The sequence below is a fragment of the Varanus komodoensis genome, unplaced genomic scaffold (genome assembly GCF_004798865.1).
Source record: "Varanus komodoensis strain SLA01 unplaced genomic scaffold, ASM479886v1 scaffold7_3, whole genome shotgun sequence".
Taxonomy (NCBI): Eukaryota; Metazoa; Chordata; class Lepidosauria; order Squamata; family Varanidae; genus Varanus; species Varanus komodoensis.
Window position 1 is genome coordinate 17,811,100 of NW_025336480.1, and position 22,925 is coordinate 17,834,024.

Below are 22,925 nucleotides of genomic sequence, written 5' to 3' on the forward strand. Positions count from 1 at the left end.
GCCATATATTCCTTCCCCATTTTGTTTATAGACACACATGCCTCTTCAAAATTCCTTATGAGCAACATGTTTTCACTGCACCGCAGTTCAGATTTGACGGGACTGCCTCATTGTCTCCAGTGGTTACCCGTCTTCGTTCAAGGATGCTAAAGTGCAGACCTTGGAGTCATATCCCACTGTTGGTAGCCAGTTCTGCATTACTTTCATTCTGCATTGAGAATCAGTGGGGTGTAGTGGTTAAAATGCTGGACTGGGGACATGGGAGATCTGGGTTTTAGTCACCACTTGGCCATGAAGCCCACTGGGTGATGCATGGGCGCTCAGCTTAACCTACCTCACAGGGCTGTTGTTATGAGGACAAGATGGAGAGGAGCAGATACTTATAAGTCACTTTGGCTTTCTTGCAAGAGGAAGAAAGACTGGGTATAATCTAATAAAATATAATGCAATAATAAGTAACAAAAAGAACACCACCACAGTGGACAAAAGAAGATTGAGAGCATCATAAAATTTGCAAATGCTAATTTATATGTATCGATGCACTTTTAGAAATAATTACTCTAATTTAAATAGAAATGTAGTGGCATCACAATAAAGACGACTGTGACCATGTGACTTGTGTGCCTGCCAGGGGCTAACTATTAATGGGCAACTGTAAGGCCAGTGTTGCTTTTCCTCCTTAACATTATTTCCCTGAAAACCAGGCTTGTCCTGGATAGGTCTTAAAAGAAAGGCCATCTTCAAATAAAGGACCATCCTTTGCGAGTTCTATAAAACAGTTTACCTTAAAATAGGATACCCAGCATCCCTAAGTGGCCCTTCTGGAAATGTAAGAAATCATTTCCATGTTTAATTTAGATCTCATCTTAATTTAGTTTAATTTAGATCTTCTATCTCTACTGATAGGGCAGTATTGTTTAAGGAGCAGACCACACTTGACATACCATTTCTGGAGAAAATATGGGCTTCTGAGAATACAGAAATTGATTATCAACCAGTTCAAACTCTTCAGGCAATCTTGAGTTTGTCAGAATAATTTTGGAAATTGGGTTACAATCCCCCTATTAGCAGTTGGAGGCAAAAGTGAACTGCCTCCAGTGGTGTTGGAACATGCATCTGCCCCCGTTGCATAGGGGGAGGGAGTTGGAGGTCTAATTTTTAGCAGTAAAATGACGGTGTGGGGCAGGAAGGAAGAGCCTCCCCACAAAAAAATCTACCTGCTGAGAGCCACTCAAACAGTTTTCTCCATGTTTAGGGAGAAAGCTGCCAAGGAGGAAAAACTGCTGGAAGGAAGTACAACTCTATCTGATGCATTTTGGCTTGTCCACACTCTAGTATCAAGCTGGATTATAAATTTTTCATTGCTCACCTTCCTTCGAGCGCATGACATTGCACCTGCATATTAAGGGTGGTAGTCTAGAATTGGGGAGACCCACCTTAACAGTCCCCATGGGCCATGAAATTCATTTGTTGGCCTTGGGTCAGCCACTTTCTCCTACCATAGCCCACTTCACAGAACTGTTGTGCAGATGAGATGGGAAAGAGAAGAGGACCAGCGATGTTGCTGAGCTGGGATGTAACCATCAGAGCAAACCAAACAATGGGGGCTGGTCTGTTCACAAGTAGAGAACTAGTGCGGTGTAGTGGTGAAGAGCGGAGGTCCAGGACTCAGGCGATCCGGGTTCTAGTCCCCACCCAGCCATGGAGCCCACTGGGTGGCTTTGGGCCAGTCAGGCTCTCAGCCCAAACTACCTCACAGGGTTGTTGTTGTGGGGATAAGATTGAGAGCAGGAGGAAGAGAATGATGTAAGCCACTTTGAGTTCCTTGAAAGGAAAAAAGGCTGGATAATAATAAAAATAAAGCAAGGCCTGAATATAGGATAATTAAGAGCAACAACGAGAAGGTGCCTAACCCCTCTCCTCCATGATGCCTTACATGTCTACAGCTGATTGGCACTCTGTCCAGTCTTGATCTAACAGAAGCAGGCCAGCAAGGAGACAAAGTGGCTCAAGCAACCACTTGTTGTAAGAGAAGGAGTCAGAGAGGGAAGTGTTCAGAATTGGCACACACGCTTCCTTTCCCCTGTGAAATAGCATCCGTCAGCCCCATCATGCCTAGTTTGACCCTATGCAGTGGCAGCTGGTGCCACTAAATGTTGGTGGGGCAGCAGGCAAGGTGGGTGCTCAGGCCTCTAAGATCGCTGGAGGACACTGCACCTGCTTGCCATGTGTTGGAGCAGCTGTCCCTGGAGAGGGAGTCCCTGCCGCAAGTGGGTGGGCACCAGGGGTTGATGAAGTGCGGAGTCTTCAAACATGGAGACCCCTCGGGTCCTAAATGGGTGTGCATGCGCAGTCAGAAGAAAATGGAAATATTCTTTAAAATGAACACAGGAGATAAATGTCTCGAGATAAAAAGTTGGTGGGTGCAAAGAAGTGTTTTTTAAAACCTCTCTGAAAAAGCTTTTAGATGTAGAACAAATAGTAACAAATGGAAAATGCAACAAAGCAGTAGCCAGCTCAATTGCAAAAATCTTTAAGGAAGGCAAGAAATTGCCCAGGGAGGTTACACGTTGTTCTTCCCTGAAGATGTTAAAGAAAGTACGGAACAGGTTGTGCCTCCTTCATTCACAAGTCCTTGTTGCAGCTTTACCTGGAAATAGTGGCTCAGCCCCCTTTCTCCAATGATTTGGCTCTCCAAAGCTATCTTCTATTTTCATGGGCAAAGTTAGGTATCAAAGGTATCCCATTGTTATTTGGATGTTAGATTTCACTGCCTTACATCCAATTTCATTATTTCGTCAGACTTGACATATTACATGTTAGCTTTTGACATAATTCTCACTGTATCTTACAGCTGACCTGCAGCTGTATTTACTCTGACATTTGGCAGCTGCGTGTGCTTGTATGATTGTGATTTAATAATTTTGCAAAGGCAAAGCAAAGACAATACGTCAACATATCTAAAACACATTATCAAAACTGGATGCAAAAATTCTTCACAATCTTAGAATAAGACTATCTAAAACTTTCTGTAACACAACAGTTTCCTGTCCTGACGGAAGCTTCTTGCAGCAATTATGACTGGAGTATGAAAAATCCTGGCACTGGAAGTAATTCATATGCTTCTCACTAAAATGAAGTCTATGATTTATCTATTAATAAATGTCTACTTTTTTCTTTAGCCTTTCTGATAAAAATCTCCAAACCACAAAATCCATGAAGTAATGCCAGGAAACATGATGTACGTGGAGAAAAGTGGCATTAATGCAATCGTGATGGCCTCTGTGGGTTGGTAGAGATAGTATAACCATTGAGTGGAATTTTTCAGTTACAAAGTAATAAAAGAAGCAAATGCAATCCAAGTATGGTTCAGGGCAATTTCAGGCATTGTTACTCAATACACAGATTGGAAAGCATTTTCTCTCAACTCATTTCAGTTCTTGCTTGAGGCATATTTTTTACCTAACCATAGAAATGAAGCTCCAATAGAAATAAACGCTCCAGTTAAAGGTTAGCCAACAAGTCTTAATTTCAGAAGTCTCACTGGAAACAGACCTGCTTCATTAGACCACTCATATGAAGGTTATGACTTGTGAAGGCAACCAAACACATTTCCTTCTTCCTTTATCGAAGGGCCCTTTATAAGGGCCAGGCCCAACAGCCCTCAACATCTGTACACTTCCATGCTTCTCTGCCCCATATTTAATGGAATATTGGCCAAGGGGCTACACAGACATACATCCCCTTCCCATGTGCGAATTCCAGGGCTGGGGCTGGAAACTGCAACCCTGCCACCCCTTCAACTGTACATGTAAAGAGGGGGTTGTATAAACATCCTTTTTAGTAGCTAAAGCAATGCTCTGTTTCTTATCTGGAAGGGTTCATTTATTTTGCTAAAATAGAAGAGAAACCAGTAACTCCAATGTTTCAGAGTTAATTCTTCTATTTCCTTAGGGGCAATCTGCCAATTCTCCTCTAAACTGTCTGAAAATGCTTTCTGCCAAGCCAATAGAAAAGGGAACATTCTATTTGCAGAATGATTACGAAAGGAACGTTTGCTTTTGTGCAAAAGGAGTTTTTTCCCATTCACATCCAGAAGTGGACTGCCTGGTCATACGACTGTGTTCCCCAAAAATAAGTCTGGGTCTTATATTAATTTTTTCTCCAAGAATCCTCAATGGAATAGTTCTTTCTTTTTGCACTCATCTTGTCTAGGGGTCAAAATATTATTCCCTTTAAATCTGTCATTAAATCAAGTGTTAATTGAAGACTTACAAGGCAGGAGTGGCAACACACAAGTGCATTAAGTACGGCCATTACAAGGACACTGTGTATTCATGTTATTCGTGCGCATTATCTGTACTCCGATTGGTCATTCAGCAGTAAGTCGAGTTCATCTGTTTACATGTTTACCTTGTCCAAAGGTGCCTGCTTGGGTATTTACAAATAATTATAATGTATATTATCATTTAAGTATTAATGTCAATATTATTAGATACTTCAATACATCCACCATTTTTTGCAACAGATGTACTAAATGCATCCGTCTGGCTGACAATCTTTGTTATTGTTAGTTGTGAAGTCATGTCCAACCCATCACAACCCCATGGACAACATTCCTCCAGGACTTCCTGTCCTCCACCATCCCCCAGAGTCACACCAACTGCTTCGGTGACTCCATCTAGCCACCTCATCCTCTGCTGTCCCCTTCTTCTTTTGCCATCTATTGTTCCCAGCATTAGGCTGTTCTCCAGGGAGTCCTTCCTTCTCATTAGGTGGCCAAAGTATTTGAGTTTCATCTTCAGGATCTGGCCTTCTAAAGAGCAGTCAGGGCTGATCTCCTCTAGGACCGACCGGTTTGATTGCCTTGCAGTACAAGGGACTCACAGGCGTCTCCTCCAGCACCACAATTCAAAGGCCTCAATTCTTTGGCGCTCAGCCTTCCTTATGGTCCAACTTGCACAGCCATATGTTGCAACTGGGAAAACCATAGCCTTGACTATACGCACTTTTGTTGGCAGGATGATGTCTCTGCTTTTTAGTATGCTATCTAGATTTGCCATAGCTTTCCTCCTCAGGAGCAAGCGTCTTTTAATTTCTTGGCTGCAGTCCCCGTTTGAGGTGATCTTGGATCCCAGGAAAATAAAATCTGTCACTACCTCCATTTCTTCCCCATCTATTTGCCAGAAAGTGATAGGATGATCTTAACTAGGGCTTATTTTTGGGGTAGGGCTTATGATTATCCTGAAAAATCATGCTAGGGATTCTTTAGGTCTTATTTTCGGGAAAATATGGTAGGAAGCCTGAGCATCAGCATGACCTCTGCCTTCGGCCTTAATTTTAAGAGAGGCCTGTGTGAGAATGGAGTTTAGAATAATTTTCTTACCAAATAATTCCCCTCCACCACACCACCTTTTACAGCCAGGGCGTAAGAACTTATTTTTAGAAACTTCTCAGCTTTTTCTTTTTAACTGTGAACACTTGATTTCTGAGAGAAACTCTGTGTCTGTGGAGATCAGGTCAGGAACGGGCATTTCTGTGGTAACCTCTTATTTATAGAATCTCTTTCCAGGAATCTCATCTGGCACTGACATATTTATGGTGCCAAAGACTCTTGTGGTGTTCATTCTCAGTCGTGAACAGGGGAGGATTTGTGTATTTGGACGAACATGTCTTGTCTTATCTTGTTTTGATGGTATTAATTTTATGTGCATTACAGCTTATATTGACTTTGGGTATTTTTCCCTGTAATAGTAACCATGGATTTCTGCACTGTTTGCCTCAGTTGCGTTTAGTGTGAACTTGCAGTGGTAAAGTAACACATAAATTTAAATCTCTCCATTTTACAGGTTGAGAACTGAGGCTGAGAGATTGCAACATGCCAGAGGCCACCCCAATGAGCCTTCACAGTTGTTGAGAGACAAAGATCCGCATGCTACCCTTGTGGGCTGTTGCTGATAGGCTTTTAAGAAAGGCTGTACACAAGACATAGCTAGTGAAGGGGGTTATGAGCAGATCACGCTGAGCATTTAGAAATCTAATTCTAGCCTTAAAATACAGAAGACTGACCCTGACCCTTCCTTACACAGAGGACACAGTGGAAGTTTGGAAATTTCAGAGATACTCAGAACCAAGAAGACATCTCACCACTTCTACTTGCTGCAAGATCAATGATGAGGCTTCACATTCTCTAAACTTGGAAGGGTCAAGTCTCAACCTCATCAGGGCTTTGGGGGTTCTGCTCTTCTGAATTCCAGCGCAAGGAAATCAACACCTGGCAGCCTTTCATTTCGTATTGTGTCAAGTGATTGTCAGGCTCAAGAAGTGGTTACCATTGGTGACCATATTTGTGGATCACTGCATGAGAATTGGATAAAGGGTTTTTTGCAACTTACCTAAAATATAATCTTGTTCTCTTCTCTTACAAAAAAGGAGAATACTTGGTCCAACTCATAGTCAGCAACAGTGAACATTTTATTTCTTTCATTTAAAATACCCATAACACTTACTTTACTGGACATAGGCACATTAGTTGGTTTTGCACAAATTCAGACAATTTCCCCATCCATGCAACTGAGCAACCTTGTGTTCTTAGCTATTTGCAATATTAAGCTCTTTTGTGATACATCCCCCCGCCCCAACACAAAGTGAATCTTCTCTGTGGATCCAAAACATATCCTGAAGCTCCTAAAAGCAACAGTGGCGTCTAGGCTGCACATATGTGAGTGACAACGGTTCAGACATGAAGCCAGGCTTCTATATAGCTGTCACGGATTGCTTAATCTTCTCCTCCACAAATGGCCAGCAATGCTTTACAGTAATCTCCTGAGGTATCCTTCTGAGAGAAAAAAGCAAGGTTAAACGCAGAAATACTTTTATACTATTAGCCTTACAAGTCAAGCATACAAAACAGTAAATACTTTGCTGATCTCCCAATACATGCCTTTAGGTACATTTACACTGTAGGCTTAAACTAGTTCGACAGCCATTGCTCTGCATCAGGCAACCTCAGGAACTGTAGTTGTGTGTGGAGATCAAGACAAAGTGATCCTGCTACTTTCACCAAACTACCAGGATTCTTTGGAGGAAGCCACAACTGTTAAACTAGCACAAACATGATATACTTATAATGCAGATGAGCCTTTCTTAGCACCTGCTTGACAGTGGCTGTTAATGAGCTAATCTTTGCACAGAGGCCTCATTAAGGGTTGCTTTGAAAGTCACAATTTCACAGAACTCAGTCATTGCCAGGGAAAGGGAGTTTGAGAGTGTGTGCACTGGACAATTTCAAAGTGTGCCAGCACAACTGGGAGGTTATTACTCATTTTGGTAACTGATCAGTGCATCTGTGGCAAAACAGATCTGCACTTCAAATAGTATGCACAGGGCCTATGTACCTATCTTGCAGGAGGACAGGCCTGCATGGTGGGAAAACCCAAGGTGTGAAGCAGTCACTTCAGTGCCCAAATCACCTGTTATGAGCACAGCTGACTCAACATTCCAACAGAAAGACAAATGAGAAGGTCAACATAGCTCACTGCAGGCAGGGAGGGAAACTTGTGCTTGCAAAGGCAGAAGCCGGGTTACCTCAATCATGTGATAGAGAGATTTCTCGTATATGTCCCAAAATTCACGCCGGATGTTGAACAAGTCGATTTCACTCCTTGAGACCATGATCCTGATGAGAGTTCGGTCATCTGTGCCAGCACCCTTGTGAAATTGAGAAAAAGAAAAAAGCAGTCAGAAAGAGAGGCGGTGGTGGGAAGCAGGAAGTGCAGGGATTTCCCCTCAGACTGGCAGAAGCAAAATATTTTGAAGAGATGGCAACAAGCGCCATCACCCAGAAGAATATTTTGTTTATGCAATGATAATGGGATGAAGACAACACGGGAGCTTCCAAATCCAGTGCTGCTAAATTTAGATTTGCACTGATACCTGAGCTCCCTTTAGAGATGCTGCTGGGCCTTGTTCTGCTGGTGCTGTCCCTGTGGCCCTCAAGCTGTGTATTTGGGGCAGGAGAGAGATGCAGGTCTTGGAGCTGGGGGCCGTGTCCCTCACTGCAGCATCTGTCACTGGCAAATTCCCCACTTTAGCTCCCTTTATGCAGGTGGCATAGTCTGAGCCAGTAACTGGAAGGTTCCACGTTCCCTCTGTCAGTTGAGACTAACTTGGGGACACGAGGGTAGAATCTGTTGCTAATTAGCCATGTCCAACTTTTTTCCCCTCCACCGCAATGCGAGTATCATTTTTACCTTCATGGACTTGTACAGCTTGTCGGCAAAGAAAGCTTGCTTGTTCTTGACACTCCGCACTTCAAACAAAGAGGGACAAGGGAAGCAACCGTGTGAAAATATTGTCTGGAAAGGACTAGAATTGACAGTATTCAAATCGCTCCATCTCAGTGGTGATACATACACTCCAACTGATGTTTGAAAAGAGCTAAGAGGTGAATGTGGTCATGTTTGTATATGGAAAGACAAGGATTTGGGAAAATGGCAGCCCGTAAAAAGAGCTGTCCCCATTGGCTTTACTGTACTTCCAAATGGGTAGGTTCTTGGGGTGGGGGGGAAGGGCAATTTCCAGGGGTGTAGGCAGGTTCACCTGTTAATGCACAAACAAGAAAATGCCTTGTGGCACCTTAAAGACCAAAGTATGTATTGTGCCATAACCTCTTGAAGCCACAGTCTGCTTCAGAAGATGCAGGGACTATTGCCCATACATGGCCGGAGGGATGTATAGAGGGAACCATCAATGGTGGGGTGAAGGAAGGGGAAAGCATGGCTGACTTCTGACAGTAGCGTCCATTTGCATAAGGCAGTTACTGAGAGCACGGACATCCTTCCATTAGTGACTAACGTATGCAGTGTAATAACAAAACCTTTATCCCAAATTGCATCACAGCCACATAGCACAGCTTGGGCCCCTCTTGGATGGATGGAGGTTTCCAGAGTTCAGGTCTGCAACTGGAAGGCTGCAAACACTTTGCCTTGTTGCCTCATTTCCATCAAAGACAAACTGAACTAAAATTAAAACCAACATTCGGTTGATTGCAGTAAGAGGAAAACCATATGGATGGTGGGGTAGTCACTTCCTGATCTGAAAATATGTGCAAGGGAGTTGCAAAATATGCACACTATGCAGCAAAGAACACTTCTTTTAAGCAGGTGCAGCTTTGACAAATGTTTTCCAGTTGTCTGTCTACCCAACATCTTCCTGTGAGCACCCACAAGGTGGGACTATGGCTCTGAACTGAAGCAGGTGAGGGAGAAAAAGGGGCAGCTGCATCCACTGCAGGGAAAGCAAATGAACAGAGAAGGAACCATTAAGCCTAAACCCGGTATGGCAATCTGCCTGCTGGCCTTGTGAGTACTTTCTCTAAAAGGTTTATTAAGCAGAAAAGGTGGCAGACAGGTTACTTAAAGAATCCTCACGGAATGGCAGGGGTAAGTGATTTATATCCCCCAGAGGCCTTGACTGCGGTACCCCAGCATGCCCAGCCCCCCTCCCACCACACTCCCTTCCCAGCAAGGCCGATACAGGTTTCTCTCTCTCTCCACTGGCGGCAGCAGCAGAGTCACATGGATGGTGATGGCTGGAAAAGGGGGTGGAGAGAAGGACCGCTGCGCCCTCCCCCTGGAAATCCTCACATCAGTAACTTTTTTTTCTCCTTCTGCAGCACAGGAAAAGGAAGGTATTCTCAGGATTCTCTGGAAGGTGTGTGCATTTTTAAGTACATTTGTGCAAGTGCAAGTGCATGTGCACACATGTGCAAGAGAGCTTTCCCCAAGCCAGCATGACATGGTCCTTGGGGCTGGACTGGCTGTGCACCTGTCCTGGGACCAAGGCAGGCGGCACTGTAGAGAGAGTGCACTGGAAGGGCTCGACATCGAGATGCCTGCTGCACGAAAGCTGAAGTCCCTCAAGGGTTCACTGATGTGCGTGGGATTCTATGCACAGATGCTGCTCAGCAATCAAAACTTAGTCATTAGAGTTTGAAATCAGCACAGCCAATACCATACTAGGCCGTACAGAACATTCATACCAAGTATGGCACCTAGCAATATATGTGGGATTTTTATGGAGGACTTTTATTTAAATATGAGCAAGTTTCTAGCTCTCGGGCTTGTGCACTGAAAAGTGCACGCAGACTTCAGGAAGTGTCACCTTGATTACTGAGCCTATGTAAGAGTTCCAGAGGCGAGGAGTCATCCCTTCCCCAACAGTCATCAGCTCCTTCCCCACAGTCCCATATTGTGTTATGTGTACCTGAATGCCATTTCACAAAGTAGCCAAACTCTGCAGAACACTCCACATTTTTGCAATTACCTTAGGCCTCTTGCATAATGTATGCAAATACTAGAGATTTCCGCAACTGCTCACTAGTTGCAAGATCAAGTTCAGGGTTTGGTGGAGTCCTCACAACATATGCGGGGAAATCAGAAGTGCCTTGTTCAGTTCATGCAAATGTGCTCACCAATGGCTAAAAAGGCGTCCCGCACATCTCCAGACATCCGCTTGCTGATGGCATGTGCCACGTCATGGTTTGTCAGCTTAATGAACTCCTGGAAGACTGCAAGGATCAGGGACACAGTGAGAGATGTCAGGATTTCCACCACAGCAGGCCCAACCAAAAACCTACATCACGGGCCAAACCAACCTCACTGCTGAGCCCTAGGCTGGTGACAAGAGGGCCATAAGGTTGCTGATGCTCTCTGGACACTTTTATAGTGTTTAGGGCCAAGCGAAACATCAGGCTGATCACACATAATGGAGCTGTGTGTGAAAGTTGTGACTGCCTTCATGCAATCACGTGCAGTCCCACTTTGGGTTGAAATCCTGGTTTAAATCCTGTTTAAGCAGTCACCCCAATTCCCCTTGAAATTCCTTTAGAACAAAACAAAGCCTCCTCTGACTCCATGGAGATGCCTCTTCCTTGTTTTTTTTAACAGCCCCATATGGATGTTTGTAGAAATTGAAGTGTGGGGAAATGGGAAACGGCTCCCCTGGAAGGACTATGATTCTGCTCCAAATTGGGGCTGCACATGTGAACACAAAGGTAAGTGCAGCTATCACACAAAGCTCCATTGTGCGTGAACAGCCAAGTGTTCAAAGTGACCATCCAGGTTCAAGCAGACACTGCCACAGGTGGTATCAACTATCAAGGCACACCACAAGAATGGGCCATTAATCATTCTGAGGAAAGGTGTACTTGACAAAATGAACCTCCTGCTCTGGAATTACAATGGCCAGACAAGATAGTTTCCTAGAGATAAAAAGGAGAAAGTCCAGGTTTGTGCAGCAAAATGGTTGCATCAGAGCCTCCTTTTCTTCTAGGCCCCTGGGGGGTGACAGCAGCCCTTTCCCAAGCAGCAATAGCATGGCCTGAAACTGTCAGGTCAACGAGTGAGTTTGTGTTTAGCTCTGGACTAAGATGAACTCGCTGCAGTCACTCCCTACCTCTCCTGAGCTGCGGGTAGCTCTGCGTGCATAAAATGCTCAAGAACCGTGTCTCGAGGGATGTCGAGTCATCACTGGAAACATCAGACAATTTCTGCAAAAGCAATGAAGAATGAAGGGGTGGGGGAGACAGAGAAGGACAGGGGCCAGAAAAATCACTCCTTTGGATTGCTGAGAATCTACACTGGTGCTGTCCTACAAGGGGGACAGAATAATGCCTGCATTTACCTATTCAAAAAAAGCTACAAGCCGGAGCAAATCGACCCGGTTTAACAGAGGTGCTCCCCTTCCCCAGTTAATACTGCATCAGAGATTGTGAAAGCCACTCAGCCCAAGCTTCCATGTCCATTATGAAAAGTCCAGTGTCTTCTCTCTCTCCAAGTCTAAACCGGTCTCCATAGGTGCAGGACATATTTCCATGCAAAGTGATCCTGTGAGGGGGTCACATTTAGGTTCACAAACTTTTCTACTGAGCTTGTTAATACACTGTATCAGTTTCATCACAGACTGTTAGATCTGAGCTCTAGGCAAAGAGCTGCTCATTTCCTGCCTTTCTGCTATATAGCCTCTAGGTGGAGCTGTACTATAACAGAATAACACAAGGAAGAAATCACACTTCCTTTTGCCTTCACAATTAAATGCTTCATTCTCCCTGCTCTAAAAAGACTGGGAGTGCTGGTTAGAAACTGGAATCTCATGTTCTTTAAAGAATCTGTAAACAACTGTGACAGGGAATGATGAGCACATGATACATTGTAAAAAGATCAAAAGGTCCTTGTTCTTTGCTTATAATTATGATAGAGACACGCACTCTCTAATGCAGCCTTCCTCAAACTGGCGGGGCCCTCCAGATATTCTGTACTACAATTCCCATCAGTGAACAGCTGGTGGTATTGGAGGCTGTCATCTTAAACATCTAGAGGGCAGCAGGTTGGAGCAGTAGACCCCTCCCCATTTCAAGAGCACTAACACCTCCAATATAGAGGTTGTCAGTTCAACGTTTCTTATACTGATCACTCCACTGCTTTTCTCTCTAGCCCAAATAGGTAAAAACAGCTCTCGCTCTTTCCACCTCCACCTTTATGCATGGGTGCGAAATGAACACACAGCAACGACAAAAGCATCAAGGTCCCTCCCCAGGTGTCCTTCTCTCGAAAGGTCATGTGAAGCTGCCCACTACAATCATCACTACACTGCCGAGCATGATTATGGGATTCCCCAAGTTGCAAGAAATCTGCACACATCTCCAGCAGCACCCTGGATCACTGGTGGCTTCCCCAAGAACTTCAGTCACCCTCATCCCGTACTTAACTGGTCATCCCAAACAAATAAATTAATCCCTTTGCTCTCCCCTATGTAGTTCCTTCTTCTACCCCTGCCCCCCAGCTCTGCAGAGGGTAAAAAGGAAGGCACCTTTCCCTCCTGATTCCAAACGTGGCTGAGGAAGGATCCACAGTTCTCCAGCACCACACATGCCTTGCATGCAAAAGGTCTCGGGGTCAATGCTCAAGTAGAGCAGGCAGCACTAAGCCACCTGCAGTGTTCAGACTGCACCTACGGAAACTTCTTGTGCTCGAGACACTTTGTTCCCAAAACAGGGAATCTGGTTCTCTGTGTGAAAGGCCGGATACCAGCCAGCATGTCTGCATATGAAAGAGACCCACGTAAGGCTACAGGCCCCAGGCTGAGGGGAACCCTCCCTTCAATTCTGAAAAGGTTGTGTGGAATTTTGCGCTCTAAAACCTAACCTCAGCGGTATTCTTAGATGTACAGGAGTTGAGGGGGTGGGGGGCAGGCACTCACCAGGGCTTCAGCAGCAACCTGATAACAGAGAGAAAGAGAGAGAGAGAGAAGAAGAAGGCAACAGGGTCAGAAATGGTGCTGCACAGGCCTTTCTGGGATATTCACAGATAAAAATGGGGCTGTTCTAATGTCTCAAGCTGACACCAGCATTAGTACACATTATGGTACAGTGGCAACAGAGGGACATGATATTTTCCATGTCTTTTCTCCACATGGAGGTCTAAGTGTGTCCAATTCAGCAGCTAAACTAACAACAATAACCCCTTGCCTGCAAAATCTCAATTCAGAAATAACCAGTTAATATAAATGCAACGTGGCAGGGAAATTGAAAAGAAACAGAGCTTATGGGCAGCAATTGTTTCTATGCCTGGGCTGTAAAGTAATGTATGATTTATTTTCTGATCAGATGTACAATAATCCTAAGCACAAGGTTTTTGCCGTAGTGCACTTTCAATCTGATGAACAGAGGTAGGCCAAGGTCAGATTGAGAAGTGTAGGGAAAGCGAAGAAACCATTAATGTTAAGACTGGAAGGAGACACAGGGCTCTTAACCAAAGAAAGCTGAGCCTTGGTTTGTGAGTATGGCTGGAAAGAACACCTTTGGGGAAAGAAAAGTGGCCCGGGAAAGTGCTTCCTGCTGCCAGACTCGGCATGCTGATGTGCCATCTATGCTAGAATGAGGTTTCACAATGCTGGGGAGAAAGTCTCACTGGCTGATTAATACCACATGCTTAGCATTCTAGCGTGTATTCACACCTTGCTTAGCACTGGGAAGCACTGAGGTTTTGCTATGATCTACCACAACTACAGTATTTTAGCCAGCATCTTCTGCATCTCTCTCTCTCTCTCTCTCTCCCCTCCTACGAGAAAGTACAGCTTGCCCAAAACGCCCACATGCGCGCACAAACATGCAAAAGGAATGGAGTGGTAAGGTCAGTGCAGGCACAAGACCTGCCCTGTTCATCGTTTCAGCCAAAAGGAAGCAAAGCTAACTAACGCCCATCTCTCCATATCACAGAGGGCTGAGCTGAAAATATACCAGTAAATCTTCCAACCTCACACACCATAGTAGGCATTTAAAACCAGACCATTTAACTAGTATTTTTAAGGAAGCTGTCCCTGATTATGGATACAGTATTGCATCCTATGTAACCCTTCAGAATTGGATGCTTTAGACATCTACAGGCAAATTCCACCGGGAAGCTGAGTGCTGGAGCACTAATTAATCATTATAGGCCTTTATCACCTTGTATAAGGCAAGCCAAACTTATGTATAGCTGAATTCTAAGAGGATGGGGAATCCTTTTTTTTCTCCTTTGGTAGTACTGGTATGTTATATTTGTATTGTTGTTGCAGGGCTAAGAAACAGTTATTTATAAGCTGCCAGTTGTGGTCATCCTATGTTCTGGAGTTAAATTATCTGCCAAAGAACTATTGAACTGTCCAGTACCTACTGGAACCAGAGAACTATCAGAACTGGCTAACTGAAAAGTTGCAAGCAAGAATTCAGCCTTTCCATCTTGACTAAGAAGGATCATTTGTGGCATTTATTTGTACTGGGGAACTGCTGCATGTTTGGGGGAACAAATTTTTACATAAGACATGTTTGGTTGTACATATTTTACTCTATTCAAGCCTTCTAGAAACCACAGAAGCTATATCTACAGCAACCTTTCCCATCCTGGCACCCTCTGGATATGCTAAGCTACAGTCCCCATAATCCCCAGCCAGCATACTCACTGGCCATGTTGGCTGGGTGTGATGGGAATTGTAAGCAGCACAACTGGAAGATGCCAGGGGTTAATGAAGACTGGCCTATGTGAAGGTTTGGCACACATGAACAATCACGCAATCTGAGTTCAAAGTCCAAACTGAGAAACCCTCATGACGAGAGTTGCAGAACACAAGATCCTCTCTAAATACATGTAATAAGTGCAGGACTGGTTTGGAGGGTCTTACTGTCAGGTGCCTCTAAGGAAGAGCTGAAAGCCTACCATTCCATGTTATCTTTTTTCCAGCAAAAGCAATAGACTAACCTTAACCAGTGCAGCATAAAACCTCAACTCTCCTCTCCTTCCATAAATCTACCATGCAGCTTTCCCATATCATGGGCTGGCCAAATGAAACTCCTTCTCCCATAGGCTGGTGGGTTTCCTTAAGCTTAAAGGGAATTGTAGTGCTGGGCATTTTTTCTGAGGCAGACTGCTCACTTCTCTCCTAGCTCTGGGCTGCAGAAGCTAGAGCTATGGCCCTATCGAGACACTCAAGTTACACAGCTAAGAAGGGAACGGCGTGCTGGCTCAGCCCTCCCCATCAGCATCTTCAGTGCCTTCCCCGAGCTGGAGGCAAACATCTGCAGCAGAAGTTATGTCTACTTGGGCAGGCTCAATCCATCAGGATCCTAAACCCAGGGCTCTACATTACACAAGGAACCCAACACAGAAGAGGCTCCAGTGCTGAACTTGTCTCCAAATTGAGGAGCATATCAAGATGGCAGAAGGGTGGGGATGCAGCTAATGTTCCTCCTCGTTCACCTCACATCTGATTCATAATTCCAAGTGCCTGCCCTAACTGTGATGCACAAGCAAGCATTCCTCTTGGCATTTCTGTTTAAAAGAAAAGTGGCATTGGGACAGTAGATTTTAGGGCCATGGTGGTAGCCACAGGAAGCAAGGTAGCATCATTTAACCCTTTTCCTTTCCACTACTTCAGTACAGAACACCCAAGCCACTTCATCCCCCTCCCACAACGAGGTCAAAAAGTGTATGGGGGGAAGGGAAGGGGAAGAATGTAATTTGGAGTACAGAAGCTCTGGGCATGGAAATAGTTAATTCCTCACCTCTGTTCCCCGTTCTAAATCCCTGCTTTTCATTTAAACATGGCCCTCAAGGCATCCTTAAAAACATTGCTATGATGACCTCTTAGGGCCATTTCATACATTCAGTAGTGTTGAGTGCCAACCCTCTTCAAGGCTGTAGGTGGAAATTTCAATGTCTGAATGCCTCCCCATGAAACACACACAGAGTAGAGTGCATGCACTGCATGGACAAGGTTCCTGTTGCCAGACTGCATAGTTAGGTAATAGCTGTATGGTTCTAAAATATGTTCCTATGCAGAAAACCACTCTATTAGGCCTAAGGGTTTCAGCTGAGCCGGCTTCCTTGATATGCTCTGGATGAGTTTAAACAACAAGAAAACCACGCTCGAGGGTGAAGCACACTTTCTTGTTGAAATGTGCATTATCATGCCCTCTGAATTCAGCTGTAACCATGAAGGCACATGAAGGGAACCCATGGTTTCCTGTTGTGTTGTGAACTGTGGATGGTTCACCATGCCTTGTTAACTTGGTTGGGTCAAGACAACATCACAACCCACATTTCAACAACTATCCATGGTTCACTGATAACCCTCACACAACCTGTTATCATGTTGTCTGAATTCAGTCTCTCTCTCTCTCTCTCTCTCTCTCTCTCTCTCTCCCTCCCTCCCTCCCTCCCTCCCTCCCATGAGCAGCCCAAAGCGACACACGCCTGGAAGTGGCTTGACACTTAATTCTTGAGAAACTAGCTTTGACAGGCAAGTATGGGTAGCTATTTGCTGACAATGCACTTGGTGACAAGTTGCACTACCTTGTATTGAGGATGCTGGCGGCTGGGCTAAATTTGCAAAGGACTCAGACAGTAGCTTTAGTTGGATGTAATCACAACAAAGAGTTTTCCATTACATGAATGAGCTTGGACAAGCCTCAGGCTCACTTGCTACCCCACTATCTGGCAGACACATGAGGATCAAGGAAGTTTTCCCTTCTGTTTTTAATTAACTGCAGTTTAGCATTATGTCCAAACTTGGACAAAAGGTATTGTTAGTCTTAACTAGTGTATACTGAAACAAGTACATTTCAAACCTTAGTTTATGAAACTGACTTGCTTCAACAAACCACGGCTAAGAGTGACCACAGTTCAGATGTAATGTTCAACTGCAATTATCTTAAAATGCAAGTAGAAGCATCTAATCTTGTGAAAGCACTAGGTGGGGCTGAGCAGGAGGCAAGTCTGAGGCTCATGCATGTAAGGATAAACCACAGTTTATCAGTATGTCTTAATCGTTAACTTATATGCTTGGATTTAAGGACAAGCATGAGAACAATACAAGATAACAAATGGGACTTGAATAGTTTTACACGTGCTTTTCCAATCCTGATTTGGGGCTCACACATTTACAGATATGCAAAAATCAGAGAGAGGATAAGAGGCATGCGATGTATTTAATGTATCATGTAGTTTAACTCCAGGACTTAAGCAGGATCAAGTGTATTGTCAATGGAACAAAAAGTATGGCACAAATCTTAGAAAGCTGAGATTATTACCAGAAAACCAGATGACAGAATGATTACACACTTTGACTTTTATTCTATACTGCAGAATGTCTGAACTTCATTCATAAAAAGTGGCACAATGTAAATTAGTTAAATGAAACTGTTAAAAATTCAATTTACAAATGTGAATGTTTTAAGTATTTTTAGCATCACCAGCTATGAACATGACCATTGACAAAACACTTGGGATCAGTTTTCTTTAAGGTACCTAGAAGCGTTTTTCCTTTGTATATTATCACTTGGAACCACAGCTGCTGCAAGTATGGCTGAGTTGTGTATTTTCAACATGTGGCTCAGTTTCCAGGTGTCTTCCCACCATGCACACTAAGGGTACAACCCTATGCAGGCTTAGACAGAAGAAAAGTCCTGCTACTCCAGCATTCCCCACACACAGCCTAAGAACAAAGGATTGTGCTCCAAGGCTGCCACCAGACCTAATGTTCACAGCTTGAATTAGAACATGCTACCTGCTGTTTTAACTATCAGGGAACCCATTACCAGGCCAAGCAGCAGGACCCCTTGCACAACATGTGAAGTTGTGATGATGATGAAGCCACCCATAGGGCACAGCGACTATGTGGCTTAGTGTGTTGTCTGAACCTGATACACTTCCTGCAAGGTGGCTTCTTTGTGGCTGCAAATCCACCCCAACAGGCCTTTTGCTTAACCCTTGGTGTGTCATCCAAACCTCTCAAAGAGAGTTTTGTCACCTGATTGCAGGAAAAACATCTTTCTAAATAAAAGCCAAGCCACAGTGAGATCGTAACGGTTTTGTAACACCTACAGGGTACAGGGGAAACCTTGCTGCTCCTGCTGTGCCCCCAGGGACAGATGCCAGAGTACAGAGGCAGGAGGGCAGAAGAAGTGGCTGCAGAGCCATCATGTGCCCGCTCAGCTGATGCACACATGATGGCCCCTGGGGCAAACAAGCCACACGGTGCAGCCAGTTCTGCAGTGCTGCTTGTTGTACCAAGCAAACCCACCAACTGTCTTGCTGCAACATTCAGTAGCAGAACCGAATTCCCAAAATAGCAATGGCCACTTTAAGTCAATGCATTTCAAAGATGGTACAGTACTTTATTTATTGGCCTTGGAGCACTCAGGATGCCACTTGTATGATGGCTTGTTTTATTTTTAATTGAGAAACTAGAATATATTTTAGAAGACTGGCTCCATAGCCTATTCATTTCATCTTCGATGTATTGAGAGCCATGGGCATGTTATTTCATAGAGTGCACAGATGGTTAGTTAAAAAGCACAGGCAAAATTCAGTCAGTGTCAATAAGAAATACTGGTCCCTGCACCTGCAGTTCATGTTCCACATACAGCCAAGTGTGCACTTCTCACCTTGGCATCTGCACGAGCTTTGGCAAGGTCCTCTCCTGCTTCATCACGGTTCCCCTGTGTTTAAGCATTGAAAAAACAGTGAATAAAGCTGCACAAAGCAGGAGTCACTGGGTTTAAGCCAAGACCAACAGCCAGCCTGGCCCAATGGCAGCAGGCAACAACTCTGGGGAATAACCCGCCCCACTGCCCTGGATCTCCTTCCTTGAGGTTGACCCCCCCCACCCCCCCGCCACCTCCAACTGCTCATAGTGTCATAGAGGAGTGCATTATGGACAGGCATGACGGCAGCTACCGGAGCTCAGAAAAAGCCACCACCACAACTGCCACTGCCCTTCCTCAGAACACCCCGGCTGCCCTTCTGCTCTTCACATCCAGCAGAAGTAAATCACGGAGGGACAGCCTGTCCCTGTGGAGAGAGAGGATTCTGCTCAAATACCCAACAAACGTGGCGGTGGGGGCGCATCAACAATCCAGTGCAGAATTAAAGATGCTTAAACCAGCCAATTTAAACTAGGGCTGAAAGCCCTAAGTCGCCACTACAACTGCAGCCCCCGAATCAGAGCTGGCCCATGTAGAATGAAAGGTGGAACTGAAGCAGTGATAAACTACTTCAGGCTGCAAGAGAGCTGGTCCCAAGCCTGTCCAAAATGGTCTCCTCTGTGGTAGAAACCAACCAACCAGCAATCCTGCTGCATTACTATTTGCAATATAAACGGATTGTTCATTGTACTACCCCTACCATTCTTTATTTAATGGTAATTGGTTGCTTAATAGAAAATGACTGTGTATCAGTAGTTCCCTCCACCCCCATTCCTAAAAGACACTTGCAAGAGGTGATTTGACATTATGTTTTAAACTGTTCAGATAATTGAATGAATAAGTACATGTAATAAATGAATACATGCAAATATACACGGGGATCATCATCATGTGGAAGGTAAATTCCATCCACCATAGATTGGGCTATTTTTATTGGTTTCAGTGAGTGGGAAGAGCGAGAGACTATGTTTTGGCAGAAAGGATAAAGCCATTTAAATCAGCTACCAGACTGCACATAGCTTGCCAGCCTTTTCCCCCTTGCCAGGCCTCTCCTCTCTTTAAGGCACACAAAACAGGCAATCTCTACCATCATCAGTGCACTTCTGCGTCAGAAAAATGCTTCCGCTGTTTTCAGTGTTTCTTGTTGTCAAGGTGACTGCAACCTTGTTCCCACACCCCAAAAAGGAAGAGAGAGATTATAACCCTACTTTTGTGTGGAAGCTACAAAAGCTGCACCTCTTCATGAATGCCAGAACGTTGGCAATATCAAGTTCTGTTTTAAATGAAAGCTATTAAGGAATGAGTCCTTACCAGAGCCAGAGAGATGAGGATCCTTTTGAAATGTCCGGAAGTGTCAGAACTCAGTGCATCCTCCAAACTAGTATGGTAGGCTAGAGAAATAAAAGAGGAAAAGGGAAAAGGACTTCATAAGGGAGATACTAGATTATACATCAGAGACTGAACCTCATCTCGCTTCCCCTCTGAACACCTGTTTGCCTAGGTTCATTGTTACTCATTATACACCTGCAAAATGACAGATGATAGTTGCACACAAAGAACAACCTAGTGCGCCAGCAAAGACTCTTCTGGATCTAAAAGATGAGTAAGTTTATTGTGGCTTTCATGAACCACCCTTCTGAAAACTAATGTAGCAACACAAGGCATTGAATGGGAATACCAGTCTTGTTTTTATGATGATACGGAGTGCACAACAATCATGCATACTAAAGGATTTTATTTATTAGATTTATATCCCACCTTCTTCCTTTTCAAGGAACTCAGATGGCTTTCTTCTCAATCTTACCCTCACAACAGCCCTGTGAGGTAGATTAGAATGACAGTCAATGACTGTCTCAAAGTCACCCAGTGAGTTTTGTGGCCAAGCAGGGACTATAGAACCTGGTTTTCCCAATTTCCAGCCCAACAAACTAACCACTAACTACACTGGCTTCTGATATCTACCACCACAACGCCAGCAATACAAGCATCTAGAGAGCAACCCCATTTCATTAATGCACCCATTCTCATTTTCACAGCTTTATGTTAATTCTAAGTTAAGCAGCCATCTTGTCCTTCAAAATAAGTTCTGGGTCTGCAGAGCATTTCACCTTCTTTGTACGCAGCATTAATGGCTTGGATCTCCCGATTGTCCCGCGTAGCCAAGATTTCAATGAGGACACTTTCATCCGTTCCGGCCCCCTGAAAGCATAAAGATACTTGACTGCTAAGCCATTTTCAAAGATACTTTAGAATTGTCAAGTACTGGGAGAAGGAGCACTGCAGCAGTCTACAGACTCACCCCTTCAAATTGTAGCTAAGCAAGGGCAGCTTGAGGAAGAGCCAACTAGAGGAGCCATATGCAGTCTGAGCCAGTTATGCTGGATTAGAAGAAAGTGCCTAGCCCTAACCCGAACCCTGTCTTCCCAAGGGCTAAAGATCTCATGAATGGAAAAGCAGCACAGAGGATTTTCCCACCTGCCCTTCTTCTCAAGGGGCTGCCTCACCTGAAGCTTGACCAGTGCCTGCAGCACATGCAATCCATGCTTTGGGTTTGCAGAACTGGCCTTTGATTCTGGGATCCTTGTGTCACACCCAGGACTGTGTGCTCTGGACCATTATTCTCTCTCTCACACACACACAGAGAGAGAGAGAGAGAGAGAGTGTGCGAACGAGCGCACGAGCGAGCAATGGAAGTCACAAGTTACTGCACGTCTCGTCTTCCCCTCATATGAACTTTCTTGCTGTTATCATTGCTTCAAGCATCCTTTGGACAGTCTCCACTTGGAATGATCCTGCAGCACTGACCCTCTCAGCACCAAAGCCAGAAAGGAATCATGTGAGGGGCTCTTATAGGCCATCTTGTCTAAACTCTGGCTCAGTGTAGGAGATTCTGCTTCACTCCAGTCTGCTGCAAGAATTAGTTAAGCAAGCTACCACTCATAAAACCGTATCAAGGTGTGGGCAGACTGCAATGCACCCAGTGGCACAGTTGGTGATTTTACATTCCGAACTTAGGAGGTCCCCTTTTTGTGTGGTCATTGGCATTACTTCACTTATTCCAAAATGCAGTAGGCACTTAAAGGGCTCCTGTTTATTTTGCTGAATGGGGCCTTTGCTGAATGCTTCCCAATGGCACTGCTGAATGCACCTGCAAGCATGGTAGGTCAAGTGGTAGATGTCCACTCCCCGAGAAAAGTTGCATTATGTTCTCCACAGGGAAGAACTCTACTATACCTCCATGGCTTTCTTCAGCTGCTTTGCATCATATTGTTCTGGTGTCATCATCAGTCCAAGGATAACCTTTGCCAAAGTCCCCGAAATTTCAGATTTCAGGTCTGCTATCAGATCCTGTCATGGGAAACATGAAATAAAACAGAGCCAAAACCCCAATAGCTGCTGCCAGACAAGGTAGACAACACTGAGCTAGATACAGTTGACCCAGCTCCATACGAAGCAACTGCCTAACTAGTAGGAAGCAGCCATGGCCAGAGGAGGGGGAATAGCACAGAAAAGAGAGAAGAAACGTTGACCTCAAAACCGGACTCTAGAGGTGGAGTTGTTCTGACAGCAAATAAGATGATTTGTAGACAGCTTAGCTGCCACTGCTTTCCCAAGCAGTCCTGTTCAGTCTAAATCTGTATAAATGAATCCCCCCAAACCATCCCTCAACACAAAAGAAACAGAGTTGGCCCTGAGAAAGATTCTAAAATCTGTACATGTGGTACTTTATTAAAGTCAATTCAAAGATCACCAAAAGAAAAAAGTACAAGCTTTCAAGTTCTCCAGATCTCCTCATGGAGTAAGATGTTACTTATTTTGGGAGTTTTTGGGAGTTGGGTGGAAGTGAGCAGATGTAGCAAAGGTCCTGCATGATATACATTTAAGAAGCAGAGGCACCCCAATT

General features: G+C 44.5%; 1 protein-coding gene and 1 long non-coding RNA gene across 5 annotated transcripts in view; one reads left to right on the forward strand and one right to left on the reverse strand.

The window, feature by feature from the left end:
* LOC123035821 overlaps positions 1-6,477 on the forward strand; it is a 30,086-nt gene extending 23,609 nt beyond the window's left edge. Inside the window, exon 5 of one of the 2 annotated variants that reach the window (XR_006417040.1) lies at positions 5,850-6,477. This is a non-coding gene — a long non-coding RNA (uncharacterized LOC123035821). The remainder of the gene's footprint in view (positions 1-5,849) is intronic. The other variant, XR_006417039.1, reaches the window with a different exon arrangement.
* ANXA6 (annexin A6) overlaps positions 6,451-22,925 on the reverse strand; it is a 59,740-nt gene continuing 43,265 nt past the window's right edge. The window contains exons 17-26 of one of the 3 annotated variants that reach the window (XM_044454444.1): positions 22,256-22,369; positions 21,130-21,220; positions 20,333-20,412; positions 18,983-19,036; positions 13,261-13,278; positions 11,458-11,551; positions 10,475-10,570; positions 8,253-8,311; positions 7,588-7,710; positions 6,451-6,835 (exon numbers count right to left, since the gene is read on the reverse strand). In XM_044454444.1, coding sequence (XP_044310379.1) covers positions 6,779-6,835; positions 7,588-7,710; positions 8,253-8,311; positions 10,475-10,570; positions 11,458-11,551; positions 13,261-13,278; positions 18,983-19,036; positions 20,333-20,412; positions 21,130-21,220; positions 22,256-22,369 — 786 coding nt within the window. In that variant the 3' untranslated portion in view covers positions 6,451-6,778. Of the gene's footprint in view, positions 6,839-7,587; positions 7,711-8,252; positions 8,312-10,474; positions 10,571-11,457; positions 11,552-13,260; positions 13,279-18,982; positions 19,037-20,332; positions 20,413-21,129; positions 21,221-22,255; positions 22,370-22,925 lie in introns of all 3 variants that reach the window. The other 2 variants (XM_044454443.1, XM_044454445.1) reach the window with 2 other exon arrangements.